This window comes from Hipposideros armiger, unplaced genomic scaffold (genome assembly GCF_001890085.2).
Source record: "Hipposideros armiger isolate ML-2016 unplaced genomic scaffold, ASM189008v1 scaffold_32, whole genome shotgun sequence".
NCBI lineage: Eukaryota > Metazoa > Chordata > Mammalia > Chiroptera > Hipposideridae > Hipposideros > Hipposideros armiger.
Window position 1 is genome coordinate 554,176 of NW_017731382.1, and position 16,801 is coordinate 570,976.

Consider the following 16,801-nt stretch of genomic DNA (forward strand, 5'->3'; position numbering starts at 1 on the left):
TCTTTCCCCAATGGCTAAGAAAGAATCAGCCACACAGTAGGCATTCAATAAATGCATGTGATGAAATGGTGAACTACATAATAAAAGATATTACAGATTTCGAGTATGAAAGACTGAGGAGGTCAACAAACTCACTCCCTAAAATATAAGTCTAAACCTGGAAAAAACTGTCAGAGACAACCATTTTGGAATTCAACCCAAGGTACCCAACAAAACAAAAAGTGATTACTCATTAAAAATACTAAATTTCAGGATAAAGTGCAAAGCTTCTTGGCATCGAAACACCAGGACAATTTTAATTGGTGTGGGACCGAAGACAGCCAACACTGATGCTGAGATGCAGAGAGGCTGGCACACTCTGAGGCTTTCAAGCATGAATGGGATTAGCAAGATACAAGGTCACCACACACACAAAAAATCCTATTTCCACATATTAGCAATTTACAAATAGAAGCAGGAGTTTAGAAAAATACCATTTATTGGGTTGTCAGAAAAGTCATGATGTATTTTGTCTATGTTTTTCAAAGGTCATTTATTTATATAAAGAGCAAAGATCAATGATATATTGCCCATTTTGTTCGATAACCTTTTGACATCTTTCAGTGAGCGTCATAATTCCTCGTTCATAGAGGGACCTGCCTTTATTTGTGAAAAACTGAACAAGGTGCTGATTTGTAGCCCCATCGGAATTGAACGTTATACCACGCAAGGAGTTTTGAAGAGAGTGAAACAAGTGGAAGTTTGATGGTGCAAGGTCAGGTGAGTATGGTGGTTGTGGCAACACATCCCATCCAAGCTCCAATAAGTTTTGTCGGGTGATCAAACATGTGTGGTATTGCGTTGTCGCGATGGAACACAACTCGTTTACAATTAACAAGCTCTGGACGTTTCTGGATGATGGGTTCGTTCAAACTGTCGAATTGCTGACAGTACACATCGAATTGATTGTTTAGTTCCTTGGTAGGAACTAAAAAAAAAAAAAAACACCTTTAAAATCCCACCACACTGGGCCAGTCGAGTGGCGCGTTGGTTAAGAGCTGGCTTGGGACGCCAGAGGGCCCTGGTTCGGATCCCACATATAAGGGCCAGTGACACTGCTCTCTACAGCCAAGGTGCTGAACAACAGCTCAACCTGGAGCTGGGCTGAGGCGACGGCGTAAGCTGCAGCTTCTACTGCAGTGGGCTGCCATAAGCTACCTTGTGTGGCCAGCAGCCAGTGTGTGTGGCCAGCAGCCGCTGTGAGTGGCCGTCCAGAAGCCAGAGACTGATCTGCCTCGCCCAGGAAGAGCGCAATGATGGTGCCAACTTGGGCCAGTGAAGCAACGTCTTCCACAACTAGACTGAAGAACAAAAGGACAGCAACTTGTCTGTTCCCCTTCCCCCAATTCCCCAGCGCTGTTCCCATCCCCCAATTCCCCAATAAAAATCTTAAAAAAAAAAAATCCCACCACACTGAGAGCAAAACCTTCCTCTGATGAATGTTTGCTTTCGATGTCGCTTTCGGTGTCGTTTGAGGCGAATCATCACGTCGGGACCAAGACCGTTTGCACACCACATTGTTGTAAACAATCCACTTCTCGTCACCAGTTATCAGTCGCTTCAAAAAAGGATCGTTTTCCTCACGTTCAATGAGCATTTTGCAGATATTTATACGCGCCGTCAAATGAACTTCTTTGAGTTTATGCGGGACCCAAATATCGAGCTTGCTTACGTATCCCAGCTTCTTCAGGTGGTCATGAACGCTTGAATGATGGGTGTTCAATGTTTCTGCAATCTTTTGTGTCATGTAATGTGGATTTGACTTGATCAATGCCTTTATTTTGTCGTCATCAACCTCGGTGGGCCTCCCTGACCGAGGAACGTCGTTGAGATCAAAATCACCAGCACGGAATTTCGTGAACCATTGTTGGCACTGATGTTCATGTAGAACAGTGTCACCATAAACTTTATGCAACTTTTCACAAGCTTGACGCGTGTTCTTCCCTTTATGGAAGTAAAACAGTAAAATATGGCAAAAATGCACAGTTTGGTCTTCCATCTTCAACTTGTTGTAAAATCGCCAAAACTCAACCAAATCGCTCAATTTTTTTTAGAATGAAGCTAGAACTGTCAGCTGTCAAATGACACAGCAATAACATAGATGCGAATGACTCTAGGACTTCCAAAAATGAACTAGTGCCATCTGTTGCAAACGTGCATCATGACTTTTCCGACAACCCAGTATAATAGCAACCCTTTGCCCGTGAAACACTAAGGTATAAGCCTAACAAAACGTGTCAAAATGAAATGCTAATAGAAAAAATCAAAGAAGACCTAAGCAAGTGAAGACCCAGCACAGAAAAGACACCAGTTCCTTCCAAAGTGATGTCTGGATTTAATACAATTCCAACAAAAACCCTAGCAAGAGTTTTGACGATATAGACAGACAGATCCTAAAATTAATATGGAAAGACAGATGAACTATAACTGAAACACTTTTGGAAAATAAAAATATAGAGAGTTGCAATACCCAAATCTTACTGACGTAAAATTCCCATAACGTAAAACTAATCAAAGAGTGCAATTCAGTGTTCAAGGCGAGGTCTCCCTCAGCACCCCGTCCTTCCCCGCACCAAGGTCCAGCCTCTTCGTTTCGCCGGTGTGGGAAGGGTCTTTCCTGGGTCAAGGGAGGCTCTGGGTCTTGCCACCGTGGGAGAACGATGCCACCATGGCCTCCTGCACCTGCTCACCCCTAAGACGCCTGCTGTGAGGTCTGCTCTTGGGGCAGGTGGTCCCCAACTGCTGTTGAGAGAGGTGAGAACATGGCTCTGAGTTGCCAGTGAGCTTCAGGTACCCCAGCACAATTCTGCCCCCTTGAATCTGGGGGTACGAGGCTGGCTGAGCACTGTGGCCTCTGCCTGTCTCTCACGGGCAGAGGAGAGCAGCTCTGTTTTTGGTCAGCCCCCAAAGAGGACCAGATCCAGCTGGGGCAGGAGGGGCCACCGGTGCTGTGGCTGGCCAGGGCCCAGCGGGGACTGACTGCGGGGAGCGGGCAGGGCCTGCAGACTCTCCCTGGCTCTCCCTTCCGTCCGTGCCCCACTGCAAGGGCTGCCCCTCCCCTGGGCTCTCTGGTTGGCTGGCCTATTGGTGCTTCCCCAGCCTGCTCCCTGGAAGCAGGTGGCGCTGGGCCTGCGTGGGGCAGAGGTTAAGCTCGGGTGCCCGCAGGCTGTCCTCCCAGGCACAGGTGCCACCCGGGCTCCTGGGGAGTGAGGGCCTTGGGGGGAGGGGCCTGCCCTGCGCCTTCACCATGGCAACGGCTCCCTGCTGCTGCTGCAGGCACCAAGGAGCCCCAGACAGCTTCTGTGGCCCAAGGGCCCATGGCAGGGGAACGGGAGGGGGGCGGGGCCAGGCCAGGCTGCCCTTCACCTGCTCTGAGGAGCTGTGTGCTCCCCTCTGGGCTCCCCTGGCCGACTCAGGTTGGCTCTTACCTTCCCAGACACGCTGGGTTTGGTAGGCTGGAGTGTTTGGGGGCCTGGATTGTTTAGAAAGTCACCCCAACTCCCCATTTCACTTGGCCCAGGGACTGAGTACAGGGTTGGCCATCTGGCGGGGCCCTCGGCTGGCTTGGGGGTCTAGCTGGTGTGCCCAGGGCCTGTCCCAGCCCCGCCCCCACCTCCCCTGCCTCTCCCCCGTTTAGGAGCCATGATCTTGCTTTTCTGACGAAAGCTTTGTAGCTAAGAGCTCCTCTGTGCCATGGAGGCCACTTAATTTGTACCTGGTGGGCAGATCGGGCTTCTAGGTGCTGGGCCCAGAGAGCTGGGGGGAAACTTGTCCCCAGGGTCCTGCTGCCCAGGTGGGCTGGAAGACAGGATGCGACTGACCCCGCCTGCATGGCAGGTGCGCACCCGAGCCTTGGCATCAGAGGGCAGCCCATGTGCCAAGGCCAGGGGCTGGAATCATTCTGAGATACCTGAGGCCGGGGCTGGACCCTGCCCTGCCCTGCCTTGGGCCCCAGTGACAGTCATCTGGGTTGCCAGCTCCACCTGCTGGCCTGGCCCCCACAGGGAGGCACAGCACAGGTGGCTAGTTATGCATTCACAGGTTATTATTAACCAGCAGTGACATCACCGGCAGCCAATGGGAGGCAGGTTTATTTCCAGGGCCGGCAGCTTGAGAATGGTTAATTTTAGCTGGGTCTTCTTTCCTCAGGCTCCAAACCCCAGCCAGCTAAAGAGGGGCCTGCCTGTGTTTCCCCCGCACTTGGTTGGCTGGGCCTGAGGGCCGAGGGAGGGCTGGGACGCGAGGCCAGTCCCCCATCCTCCTGCCCCTCTCACCAGAAGGTGAGCTGGGAGGCTGCTCCAGCCTGGCTGGCTAAAGCCCCTCCCTTACTTTGCCCCCCACCCTGGCTGCTGTGGGGCCACTGTGACCAGTGGCTCAGATGTGAGAGAAGGGGGAACCAGGGGAGGGGCAAGCCTGACCTGGGGGGAGGGTGAGGAGCACAGGTGGGACCTGGGCGGGCATCTGTCCGGAGGTAACACTGGCTCAGGCCTTCCAAGCTGACTGCAAGCTCTGACCTCCCTGCTCCGTGACCTTGGGCACTGTGCTTTGCCTCTTTGTGCCCAGCTGGCTCCTGGTCAATGGGGCAGCCCCGCCTGGCACTCGGTGAACTGGCAAGGCTTGGCAACTGTAGCCATTTAGTAGGTCGTGTGGTATTTCGTGCCGCTCAGTATTTAGAGGTTGTCAGTACTGCTCTGTGGTTAGAGGCTGTTAGTGCTTGGTGGTCGGTTGCTGCCGATCAGTAGCCATTCAGTGCTAATCAGTAGTGAGTCACTAAGCACCGCTGGGCATTAGAGGCAGCTCAGCAGCTCCTTGGTGCTGTGTCGCTGGTTTGCACTGCTGGCGTGTTGTTATTTAACATACACCTTGCTTAGTCTCACCATCCATGTGGCCTGAGTATGCCCATGTGGCTGGGCTGCCTGGGTCCCCAGGGCTTTGTGGGGCAGCCCAGCTGGGTGTGTGGGCAGGTCCTGGGGGACACAGAGGCCTGCTGGAGAAAACACCTCGACCTCTCCTCCGGGTCAGCAGGCAGGCCCTTCTGGGGCACTCTGCATCCCAGCAGCACTGGCCACTGCTCTGGGCAGCACGGCCACTAGCACAGGTCAGCCCTGGCATGGGCACGCCAGGGTGATTTGGTTCTTGCCAGCCGACAGCTGTGGGTGAGCCAGGAGTGGACAGGTGGCGCTCAGACCTTTGTGTGAGGGTGTCTGATAAACACCCTCTGAGGCTGCAGGCAGCCTAGGGTTCTGGGTGCTGGTAGTCTCTCGGGGGACATTGGGATGGGTGTCCCCAGGGACCCTTGCCTACTGCCCCCTTGGTCTGGCCTGTCCCAACCTCAGCAAATCCCAGCGTCTTCCAAATCTCGAGTAACCTTCAGGCAGGAGGGGCACATTAAATTTAGAGATGAGCTGGGTAGGGGTGGGGTGGGGTGGGGTGGGTCTGGTTTTCTCACCAGCCGTTTATTTTTAACTCCTGGCTCCGGTCTGATGGCATCAGCAGCCCTGGAAACTGCCCGGTCATCTGCTTGCCCCTCCCCGCCTGCTTTGTGAGTCTGTGGGTCTGTGGGGGGGTGGGGTAGACCCTGGACAGCCCAACAGGTGGGCCCGACCCTCCCTGAGCAACACTGTCATGGGCCTGAGAGACTTGCTTGGCCCCAACGACTGCCCTGGTACCCCCTTTACTTCCGGACATGCCGGAGAGTTCCATGATGGGGGTCCCCACTGCATCGCCCCAGTGGAAGGTGCTGGCCGCTGGGCCTCTGCTCTCATTCACTCAACACAGATTTTTTGAGAACCTGTGTTACCAAGATGAGTAAGACGCACGTGTCCTCCAGGTCCGGCCAGATGGGAGGCAGCCATGGGCGATGTGGTAATGAGTGAACTTGAACTCACAGGGAGGCACTGGGAGGCCCATAACCTTGGTTTCCACATAACACAGGGCTGCTCTATTCCTTCTTAAAACCCATTTTGGTTTGCTCTGCCCAGGACGCTCAGGGGCTGCCTGTGGCTTGCACTCTGACCCCACCAGGACCCAGAACGAGAAGCCGAGAAGCCAAGCGGCCACAGCCTGGGCCTCTGTTTGGGCGTTGATTGTTGCCTTGGGGAACTCTGCTTTCCCGGGAGTCCTGCCCACACAGTCACACAGTCCTTGAAGATATCTGGGGACAGACTTTGAGTGTCTCTGCACTGAGGAGGTCCCAGGGTGGAAAACAGTCCTCTCCAGGGGCCTCAGAGAGAGAATGGTCCGAGTGGATGTGCTGACGGAACCTCAGGCCATTCGGCCAGGCTGAGGGGACCCTGGAGGCCACCCTTCCCCAGCCACACCATGTGGCCAGGTGGGGAGAAGCTTGGCTTTGAGGCCTGCTGGGGTGAGCCCATGTGGCAGGCACACGGGGGTGGGGTGGGGCAGGCGCCCCATTAGGAGAGCCTGCGTACCCTGTACGCTGGGCTGCATCCTGCAGACACCTCAGAACAGGCACCAATCACACGCAAGGCCAGGTCTGACCCTGGGAGATGCAGGCCAGGCCAGCGCCCAGACCCTCAGCCCGAGGCCGGACGCGCTCCTCGGCCCAGCCCACAGCCCCCGTCCCTGCGGTCCCGTCCCTGCGGTCCCGTCCCTGGGGACTTCCTTTTATGTTGGAAGTGTCTTTCTGTCTTGTTCTCGCTCCGCTTCTCTCTCCGGGTGTGCCTGAGCCTGGCGTCTCAGTGTCGCTTCATCGTCCCTCTGGCTGCCTCTCGCCTGCCGCTTCTCCCCGTCTCTGCCCCTCCCGCCTCTCCGTCTCCCGTCCCTGCCCCCAGCTCTCCGCCCCCCGCCCGCCTCCGTCTGCTTTCTCTCTCGGCCTGCGCTCCCCCTCTCCGGGCGCGCCTCGTCTCTGCGCCTTTGTAGCTCGCTCCCTCTCCGCATCCTCCTTTCGCGTTCCCGTCGCGCCCGCGCGCGTCCGCGGGCCCGCGGTCCCCGTATCCCTGCGCCCCTCGCAGCCTGGCCCCGCCCTCCGGTACCGCATTGCCGTACTGCAGGGGCGCAGTGCATCGCGCCCGCTCCGTCAATAGGCGGACCCCTCCTGGAGAGATAAAACCGCCGGCGCCGGCGCCGCCAGTCCCTCTGGCTGAGACCTCGGCTCTGGGTAAGGACGCGCGGTCTCCGGGTCCCCGCGCCCGCCCCCAGCTTTCCGCAGAGGGCCCCCTCCCCAGGGAGCGGTCTTGGGGGCAGAGAGGGGCCGGCCCCGCTCCTGGCGAGGCTGCGCTGCCCGCCGCGGGGATTGGGCGCCCCCCCCGCGCGCCGGGACCCGGAACCCGGGGTCGGAGCCCCAGGAGCGGCGGGGGATGGGTGGGGGCTCCGCGGTGGCGCTTGTTGATGCGGCGGCGGCGGCAGGGGCCAGCCTCTTAGGCGGCGGTGATCGCCCTGCTGCTGTGACCTTGGAACCGCCCGGGGCCCTGCGGGTTTGGGGCAGGGTCGTCAGGGTCCTGCCGGTTGGGGGCAGGGTCATCAGTGCTGGGGGCTGGTTGCGGTCCAGCCGCTGTGAGTGCCCTGGTGACCGGAGTGGGGGAGGGGGAATCGGAGCGACCTGGGGGCCCTCCTCAGTTGCCCCCCTCCCCTGGCCCCAGCGGGGTCCACATGGTGTCTGCACCCTCGTGGGCACCGTTTGTGCCGGCTTTTCCTCCCCCAGCCACCTGTACCCACTTAGGCCGCCTGGGATTCTCCACTGACCTACAGGAGGGGGCCGGGGGCTGTGACCCTAGACCCTGACCAGAGGGAAGGTGCCCCCGTCCCCAACAGGTTGAGGGCATCTCTGTCCTCCAGCACCTGCTGAGCTCGCCTGCTGGGGCCAGATTCTCCTTCCTCTGGACAGATCAGGGACCCCCACCTCCCCCGCTACTGTCTGCCCCCTGCCCAGATTGGGGATGGCGCAAGCTATTCTGGGCCCCTGATCTGGGCACTGCATCATCCTGTCGGAGCTCTGGCCCAGCCTGTGTCCCTTGGTGCCAGCCAGCAGGCAGGAATGAGAGGAAGATGGCGCCCTCCTTGCTTGAGGAGAGGAGTGGGGAGCGCTGACCATCGCTGCACCGTGCAGCCCTGGGGCGGGGGTGGCATGGGGGCAGGGTACAGCATCCTGGCCCACGACTCCGGTGAGGGAGCAAGCAGCGGGGACAGGGCACTGGGGAGCCTGTCAGGGTGACTCATCACCGGGCCCCTGACTGGTCATGGGGCTCGCCCAGTCTGGTGTTTCTCAGTCTCTCCAGATGAGGGTTAAACTCTTTCATGTGGGGGGGCTCTGTGGGTGTGACACCCAGATATCTACAGCAGATTAGACTGTTTGGGCTTTGGGCTTGCCACCTGGCTCAGCTGGGTCAGGCACAGGCTGGTGAGGGGCTTTTCCTCTCCACCAAACCTGGGGACTTGGCCCGGCCTTGGGGGCCAGGTCTGTGGACCTGTGCAGGGCTGTGTCTTTGTAGGGCCTCCCTCTGAGGCTCCCCATCACCTGTCCCCCGGCCCCAATCCACAGGCTCACTGCTCAGCATCCCCCACCCCGAGCCGGATCACCCCAGGTCGTGCAGCCCCCCACACCCTGGGAAGAATGGGCAAGGAGAAAACCCACATCAACATCGTGGTCATCGGCCATGTGGACTCGGGCAAGTCCACCACGACGGGCCACCTCATCTACAAATGCGGGGGCATCGACAAGAGAACCATCGAGAAGTTTGAGAAGGAGGCTGCCGAGGTGAGCCCTGCCGGGGGCTCCCAGCTCTGTTCCCACCGTGAGGACAGGTTCCCACGGGAGGCTGGCTTGCCTTTCCGGACTCTGGGCACATGGCTCGGTTTATCCCAAGAGGGCTGTGAGCCCTCAAGGACCTTGCGTGGGAGACACGCATCTCAGAGGGTCCAGATGGGAGTGGCGTGGGGGGAGCAGTGGCGGCCTCTCTCTGATGATGTGTTTGGTCGGGGGAGGTGGGATGGCCAGCTGGATTTGGCCCAGGGTAGGGGGGTGGCCTGGACGCTGCATTTCTGCCCTGCACTAGTTCACAGAAGGCTCTGGAACTCTTTGTCACACTGGTATCGAGAGCCCTGGAGCCTGTCTTGTGTGCCCCCCAGGGTTGGGCTCCCGTGTCCCCAGGGCTGAGCTCTGGGGCTGGAGATGGCACTGCCCTCACTTGTCCCAGGGCTAGGCCAGGACTCAGGGCAGCTATTAATAGCTGCTTGATGGGCACCCAGCCCATAGGCTCCATTTTCTCGTGCCGGGCCGGGAGGGCTGCTTGTCCAGGGTGGTGCCTTTTGGGGGAGGCTCGGATGCCTGGGGAGGGTGAGAGGGGCCCTGTGGGCTGACCTCCTCTCTCTGGAAGCTACTCCTCTCAAGTGGCTGAGACCCTGGGTGGGAAGTGGCCACGCAGTGGGGGTCTGCTCTCTGCACCCCTTACCCCCACCCCTGAGCTCTGGGAGAAGCCCTGTCTGGGGAGCTGTGAAGGCTCTCACCTGGATGACAGAGTGGCTGGGGCTGGGCCCTGGCGGGGCCTGGGCTGAGCCTGCTTGGGGAGGGGTGGGGGTGCTCTGAGCTCTCACCCTCTGAGCCAGAGCTCCAAAGATGTGTCACTCCTTCCCTGTGGGTCTGGAGTTAAGGGGAGGCTGATGGTGTTTGCAGGGCATGTGGTTCACGTCTACCTGGGTCCTGTCTGGGTGGTCCTGGCTGGGCAGCTTCCCTGGAGGGCACAAGCAGAGGTCTGTTCACGGCCGTGGCAGGGAACTTTGCCCAGCTGGGCAGTGACCACAGCTGCTGCCCTAACCGCAGCCCTGGCCCCGGGCATCGGGGTCTCTCTGGGCACTGGGAACAGGTGTTTGCAGGGAGCAGCCCAGCCTTGCTTTCCCTGCTCAGGTGGGGCAAGGAGGAGCCTCAGAGCTGTTCGGAAGCCTGGCTGGCTGTAGAAAGAGCTGGAAAGCTAGGCCCTTCCTTGTAACCTCGTCCGATTTTTTTCTTTTTTCTTTTTTTCCTTTTAAAAAAGATCACAAACCGGTTTTTTGGTTTGACAGCTTGGAACCCAGTGGTGTTGTCGGCCTCTGGCTGAAGTAGGGATGGCGGGGGGGTGGAGGGTGGTGGGGGGTGGTGGTGGTCCTCGGATAAAGGGGGAGCCCTCAGACAGGGGAGGGGTTCAAACCGACTGGCGGAGTCTCTCCAAGCGCAGGTCCCAGGCCCTTGCGCCACCTACTGGTGGATGCTTGAGTTGCACTCGTTTAGGCTGTGGGAAGGCAGGACCTGGGCAGATGTGATGGCTGGGCCTGGGCAGGGCAGGTTGAGGTCAGGGTGTCCCTCAGAGGTCCCTGCGTCTGACTCCCTTGTTCCAGAGATGGGTCTAGAGTCCCAAGGTCCCAGTGGGGAGTGAAGGGGCCTGGAGCCTGTCTTCTGCCTCTCGCCCGGTCCTCTCTGCTGTGATGCGCTGCTCCCGTGGCCCAGGGGACCCATTGGCCAGGCTCGCGGAGTCCTGGGCCCCACCCTGAGCCGCGCCCCCACCCCTTCAGATGGGAAAAGGCTCCTTCAAGTACGCCTGGGTGCTGGACAAGCTGAAGGCCGAGCGGGAGCGCGGGATCACCATCGACATCTCCCTGTGGAAGTTCGAGACCAGCAAGTACTACATCACCATCATCGATGCCCCGGGCCACCGCGACTTCATCAAGAACATGATCACCGGCACGTCTCAGGTGGGCAGGGCTGTGGAGGCCACCCGGTGGGGCAAGGGTACCTGTTCAAGGGACACTGGGGACCCTGGAGTCATCGAGGGGTAGTTGGGTCTCCTCTGCCTCCTCACCAGGGTGGGAAACCCTCACCTTTGCCACCACTTGCCCCACCTGGTACAGAGCCTCCCGAAGAACTGATTAAGTGCCCTGCATCTTGGCCAGGCCAGGGTGCCTGTAAGGACAGCCAGTCAGGGCCACCTTTGCAAACAAACACAGAGGCCAGGATGAGGTCACCGAGATGTGACAGACAGACTCGAACAGTCTCTGACATTGCCAGAGCATTCACAGAGACAGACAGACAGACAGACGGAAGAGTCCCTGCTACTGCCCCTGAGGCCGAAATCCCCAGATCCCATCCCCAGGTGACTGCCCAGGCCCCTATCTGCTGCCTGGAGGGGCCTGGGCACGAGGCGGGGTCTGGGGCTCACTGTGCCTGGCCTGCTGGACAGGCGGACTGCGCAGTGCTGATCGTGGCCGCAGGAGTGGGCGAGTTTGAGGCGGGCATCTCCAAGAACGGGCAGACTCGGGAGCATGCGCTGCTGGCCTACACGCTGGGCGTGAAGCAGCTCATCGTGGGGGTGAACAAGATGGACTCCACGGAGCCCGCCTACAGCGAGAAGCGCTATGATGAGATTGTCAAGGAGGTCAGCGCCTACATCAAGAAGATCGGCTACAACCCGGCCACTGTGCCCTTCGTGCCCATCTCGGGCTGGCATGGCGACAACATGCTGGAGCCCTCGCCCAACGTGAGTGCCCGGGGGGGGCAGGTGGTAGGGCTGCTCAGACCCCTCCCCCAAGGCCCAGAGCACTGGGTTGAAGGTCAGGCCACATCAGGATGGGGTGCAGGGTCAGAGGGCGAGCCCCCTGGCCCACTGCGGCCTTCCTGGTCCCCCTTACCCTGTACGTGTGTGGGTGTCTGAGCCCGATGAGGATCTTCAGCCTCCTCGGGGTCCAGGGCTTTGGCCCTCAGCTCAGCCTCTCTGCAAGGCTAGCAGAGGTCTCTTTGGACCCTTCTCTGGCCAAGGACACTCTTCCCCAGGTTGACACTGTAAGGCCAGTAGCTGCTGGGGTCTGGGCCTCTGCACCCCATCTCTAGGAGCCTGGCCGTGGGCAGGGTTCGCTTTCATTTCCCCCAGCAGCCTCTTGGGGCCTGTAGCTGGTTGGGCTCTGGGAAGGGCTGAGGGCTGGCTCTCTGCTGGTCAGCTTGTGGCTCAGGCAGCCAGTGTCCCAGGGACTCTGACTCGGCAAGAGGTAATGAGTGTTGTTTTGAATTTGTGGAACCCAAAACCAAGTGCCTAGGCACTGTCAAGCCAGAGGACAACCTGGTCCAGAAGGGTGGCCACTCACCCTGACCAGCACTGCAGCCATCCACACTGTTGGAGTTGGGTGTGGAGGGAGACCCTCGGGAGAGCCAGGGAGATAGCCCTGGAGCCCTGTGGTCAGAGGGTGCAGCTGGAGGAGCCCCACCTTGCTCGGCTGCACGTTTGCATGCTGTGAATTGTATGTTCCCTTATGCGATCTCACTTAGTGATGGGTGAACTGACTGTACCCGCTGTTCTCCTGGGGAGATGGACAGGACACCCACCCCCACATTTCCCATGCCTGACCTGCTAAACAGTGGGGTCCCCCTCACCACTGTTGACCTGGGCTATCTGGAGGACATGGTCCTTGGGAATGGACCTGGGGCACAGTGCTGCTGGCCTCTTCTCCTTCTGATCTGTGGCAGTGGGCCGGGGGACTCCGTGCCAGGAAGGTGCTGGGTCTGCTGTCAGGAGATGCCCTGGGCAGTGATGTGTCTGCCATGCCTGGGGCTGGACTCTGTGCCTTTGGCTTGGCTGTGGGCCAGACTCGGCCTCTCCTGCCCTGGTGCTTACCTGGCTCTGGGATCTGAGGGCCGGAGCCCTGGGGGCTGCAGCGGGGAGGGGCTGGTTCCGAAGCTCGGGTCATTGTGCATCTGAGCCTGGTCTGAGCAATCTGGGCTGAGGTGGGTGCGCTGCTTCTCCTTGCTGCTGTCTGTGATGGTGGGAGTGTGAGCTGAGGGTGAGGCGGGCGCAGGCGGTCTCCACGACAGACGCCTCCTTCCTCCTGCCCAGATGCCATGGTTCAAGGGCTGGAAAGTGGAGCGTAAGGAAGGGAACGCCAGTGGCGTGTCCCTGCTGGAGGCCCTGGACACGATCCTGCCCCCGACACGCCCCACGGACAAGCCCTTGCGCCTGCCGCTGCAGGACGTGTACAAGATTGGAGGTGAGTGAGGGCACAGGGCTCCATTTGCCCCACAGCAGGCACCCAGCCCACCTTGGGCAGCTCTGCCCTTCAGACCCCTCTCTTGAGCCCAGGGTCCCTGGCTAGGGTTCCCAAATGCAGTTTATTTCTGCCTCTCCCCCCCATGCTGCATACTCTCTGGGGGACTTTCCATCCACTTAACATCCATTCGTCATCCATCCATCCATCCATCCACCCATCCATTTATCCATCCATCCATCCATCCATCCACCCATCCACCCACTATTCATTTATCCATCTGTTTATCCATTTGTTTGTCCTCTGTCTGCCAATCTGTCCATCCATCCATCCATCCACCCAGCATCCATCCATTTATCCATCATCCATCCATCCATCCATTCACCCATTGTCCATTGATTTGTCCAGTGTTTGTCAGGTCTTCTTCCAGGTAAGTGCTCACCCCTATGCCAAGAACTGGTGGCACAGGTGATGGCACAGGGGTGACTCATATACCCTCTTCCTCCCTGGAAGTCCCAGTCTTATAGGAGACATGATATATATACTCCAGGATTGAGAAAGGCTGTTCATGAGATGATGTAGAAACCATAAATAAGTGTGGCTAGAGATGTCGGGGGCCTGTGTGCAGGGTGGGGGTGACACATGCTCACCCAGCATGGAGAACAGCCACTAGCCTCAGTCTCCATCATAATGTAAGCCACACAAGCCTCTATCACAGCCAGAGAAATGGGTTAGGGCCCCCCACACCCTGAGCAGCCACACAAGTGTAAGCAGACCTGTGACAAGCATGGGGCACACATGCCCCTTCAGAGATAGCTCCCGGGACCAGTGGCATCGAAGCCCAGCCAGGCAATCCCAGGTGGGGTGTCCTCAACCTTCTGTGATGCTGGAACCTCACAAAGAGGGGCCTCAGAGAGGGGAGGGACCCACAGTGCCTCCTTCAGGGAAGGGAACCCCAGGTCCAGGCGGCTCTCTCCTTGTTTGTTCCCTCTCCTGGGGACTCTCTCTGGTTCAGTCCCTTCCTTTCTTGATGGGGTCTGGGAGCACCCACTTCTGTGTGAACCTCTCGGTGTCTGCCCTCCTGGGGTCTTCCTGTCCCCTTGCTCCCTGCACATGGCCATGCCCCACGCCTGCCAGGGAGGACCAGGCCCCCATCTCAGCCCCGCCTGCCCCTCACAGCCCACTTCTTCTTGGTCCAGGCATTGGCACCGTGCCTGTGGGCCGAGTGGAGACTGGCATCCTCCGGCCGGGCATGGTGGTGACCTTCGCGCCCGTGAACATCACCACGGAGGTGAAGTCGGTGGAGATGCACCACGAGGCGCTGAGCGAGGCCCTGCCCGGCGACAACGTGGGCTTCAACGTGAAGAACGTGTCTGTCAAGGACATCCGCCGGGGCAATGTGTGTGGGGACAGCAAGTCTGACCCCCCTCAAGAGGCCGCCCAGTTCACCTCCCAGGTGGGCGGCTGTGCGGTGGCCACTGGGGCCCATTCCCACAGGGGCGGTAACAGGCTGTCCTCAGTGAAGTCAGGAGCTGCCCGGAGCCGGCCGAGCACTTGACACCCCTTTGGTGTGGGGAGAACTCAGACTTGTGCTTTATAAACGAGGCCACCAAGGCCGGGAAGGTTGAATCAGGGCTGAGGGCACAGGAAGAGTGGACTTGGGTGGCCCAGGCCTGCCCCTTGGGGCCTCACTGAGATCCCACTTTGGTCCTGAAAATATTTTTATTAATTTAGTGCCAGAGACATCTCTTTAAATTTTTCTTCCCTGCATTGTCACTGCACCCTCTTTGATCACCTCTTCACATTAGATCAATTTTAAAAATTGGCTTTATTGAGATGTAATTGAAATATAAAAATTGAGGTCCTGCCTTAGTTCTGGCCAGGTTTGGCGGTACGAGCTGCCCACTGGCCATCTCAAACAGTGCGTCTGTCAGTTGTTTTCTCTCATGGTTTGCCCACTACTTAGTGAGGACCTCGGGGTTCAGGTTGGGAGGGTTAGGTCCCCCGTGGCTGGACCTTCCTCCATGGTCAGCGCTCTGGGTCTCAGAGACCCAGGAGGTGGGCCAGAGCCTCCCCAGCTTTGGGGCCCCACCCCAGCGGGCGTGCCTGACAGCCTCGGCGTCTCTGCCCACAGGTCATCATCCTGAACCACCCTGGGCAGATCAGCGCTGGCTACTCACCAGTCATTGACTGCCACACGGCCCATATCGCCTGCAAGTTTGCAGAGCTGAAGGAGAAAATCGACCGGCGGTCCGGCAAGAAACTGGAGGACAACCCCAAGTCCCTGAAGTCGGGTGACGCGGCCATCGTGGAGATGGTCCCGGGGAAGCCCATGTGTGTGGAGAGCTTCTCCCAGTACCCACCCCTCGGTGAGTGGGCATGAGGGAGGGACAGCCAGGGGACCACTGTAGGGGGAGGGGCCCTTTGCTTTTCCACTGCGCTTAGCCTCCTATCACAGAGCATAGGAGGCCCTGCTGGGCGGGCCTGGGATGGTGTCCCCCTCTGCAGATGGAGGTCCTTAAATGACGCACCCAAAGTCCACAGCTAGTCTAGTGGTGGAATTCAGGCTGACCGCCCGCCTCCAGCTGGCCCGCCCCACCTGTACCTGCAGAATAACCCGCAGACCTACACGGCAGAGCTGCCTTGGGTCCAAATAGCTAAAAGGGCGTACAACGCCCAGGCGTGTTCTAAGGACGGTTCACGGGCTGTAACATTTTGGACGAGTCCTATGAGCCAATTTCTAAGGACCGGAGAGCCAGTACGTCTCCAGTGCCTCACACCTGGAAACAGGCGCGAAAGCTTAGCCCCCAGGGCGCGGTTCCTCGGGCCAGGGGCAGCGGATGCTGCAAGTGCGAGTGCGCATGCGCGTTGCTTCCCCGTGCGGGGCGGCGGGGCGGGGCCTGGGAGCTCCCGGCCGCCCGTCACGCCCCCTCCCTGCAGGCCGCTTCGCCGTGCGCGATATGCGGCAGACGGTGGCCGTGGGCGTCATCAAGAACGTGGAGAAGAAGAGCGGCGGTGCCGGCAAAGTCACCAAGTCAGCGCAGAAGGCGCAGAAGGCGGGCAAGTGAAGCGCGGGCGTCCGCGGCGCGACCCTTCCCGGCGGCGCCGCGCCCCGCCCCCAGCCCCGCCCTCAGCCCCAGCCCCCGCCCCGCCCCGGCGCCCCGCCCCCCGGCCAGGCGCATGTCTGCACCTCCGCTTGTCAGAGGCTCTCCGTCAGCGACTGGATGCTCGCCATCAAGGTCCAGTGGAAATTCTTTAAGAGGAAAAGCGCCCCCACCGCCCCAGCTTCCGCGTCCAGCCTTTGCCACGCTCAGTGCCCGTTTTACCAATAAACTGAGCGACCCCACAGCCGTGTGCGCCTGCTTCTGCGTGGTGTGAGGGCTGCCCGCCCTGCGGGAGTGCTCTCCTTGGGACCCCCGCCCCAGCCCCCACGCGCTCTCCCGAGCCCCTTCCTGCCCGGGTGTCCCACCGGCATCCATCACCGCTGTGGGTGACCAGGCCAGGTGTCCTCCTGAGCTACCCAGGGCTGCAGTGAGTGGCCCAGCCCATGAGGCCAGACCCCAAGTCTAGCTGGTCTGGCTTGCCGTAACGGGGCTTGGGAGTTGCCCTGGTGGGACATCCAGGACAAAGAATCGGTCACTTCAGATCTGCAGAAGGCAGGCTGAATGATTTGGGGGTCTCTGAGAACCCGACGAGTGCTGAGGGCTCCTCCCCCATGAGTGCTTGTCTCTCTCACACACACACTGTCCTCACCTGGGTTTCCAGGCGGCCATGCTCCTGGAAGCCCCATCTGACCCCCTCC

General features: G+C 59.4%; 1 protein-coding gene across 1 annotated transcript; it reads left to right on the plus strand.

The window, feature by feature from the left end:
• Positions 1-6,983: 6,983 nt before the first annotated feature.
• On the plus strand, positions 6,984-16,347 carry EEF1A2 (eukaryotic translation elongation factor 1 alpha 2). The gene is made up of 8 exons (XM_019637386.1): positions 6,984-7,159; positions 8,540-8,755; positions 10,543-10,722; positions 11,208-11,504; positions 12,852-13,002; positions 14,199-14,455; positions 15,134-15,368; positions 15,940-16,347. The coding sequence occupies exons 2-8, from the start codon at positions 8,612-8,614 to the stop codon at positions 16,065-16,067; spliced, it is 1,392 nt and encodes a 463-aa protein (XP_019492931.1). The 5' UTR covers positions 6,984-7,159; positions 8,540-8,611; the 3' UTR covers positions 16,068-16,347.
• Positions 16,348-16,801: the final 454 nt, after the last annotated feature.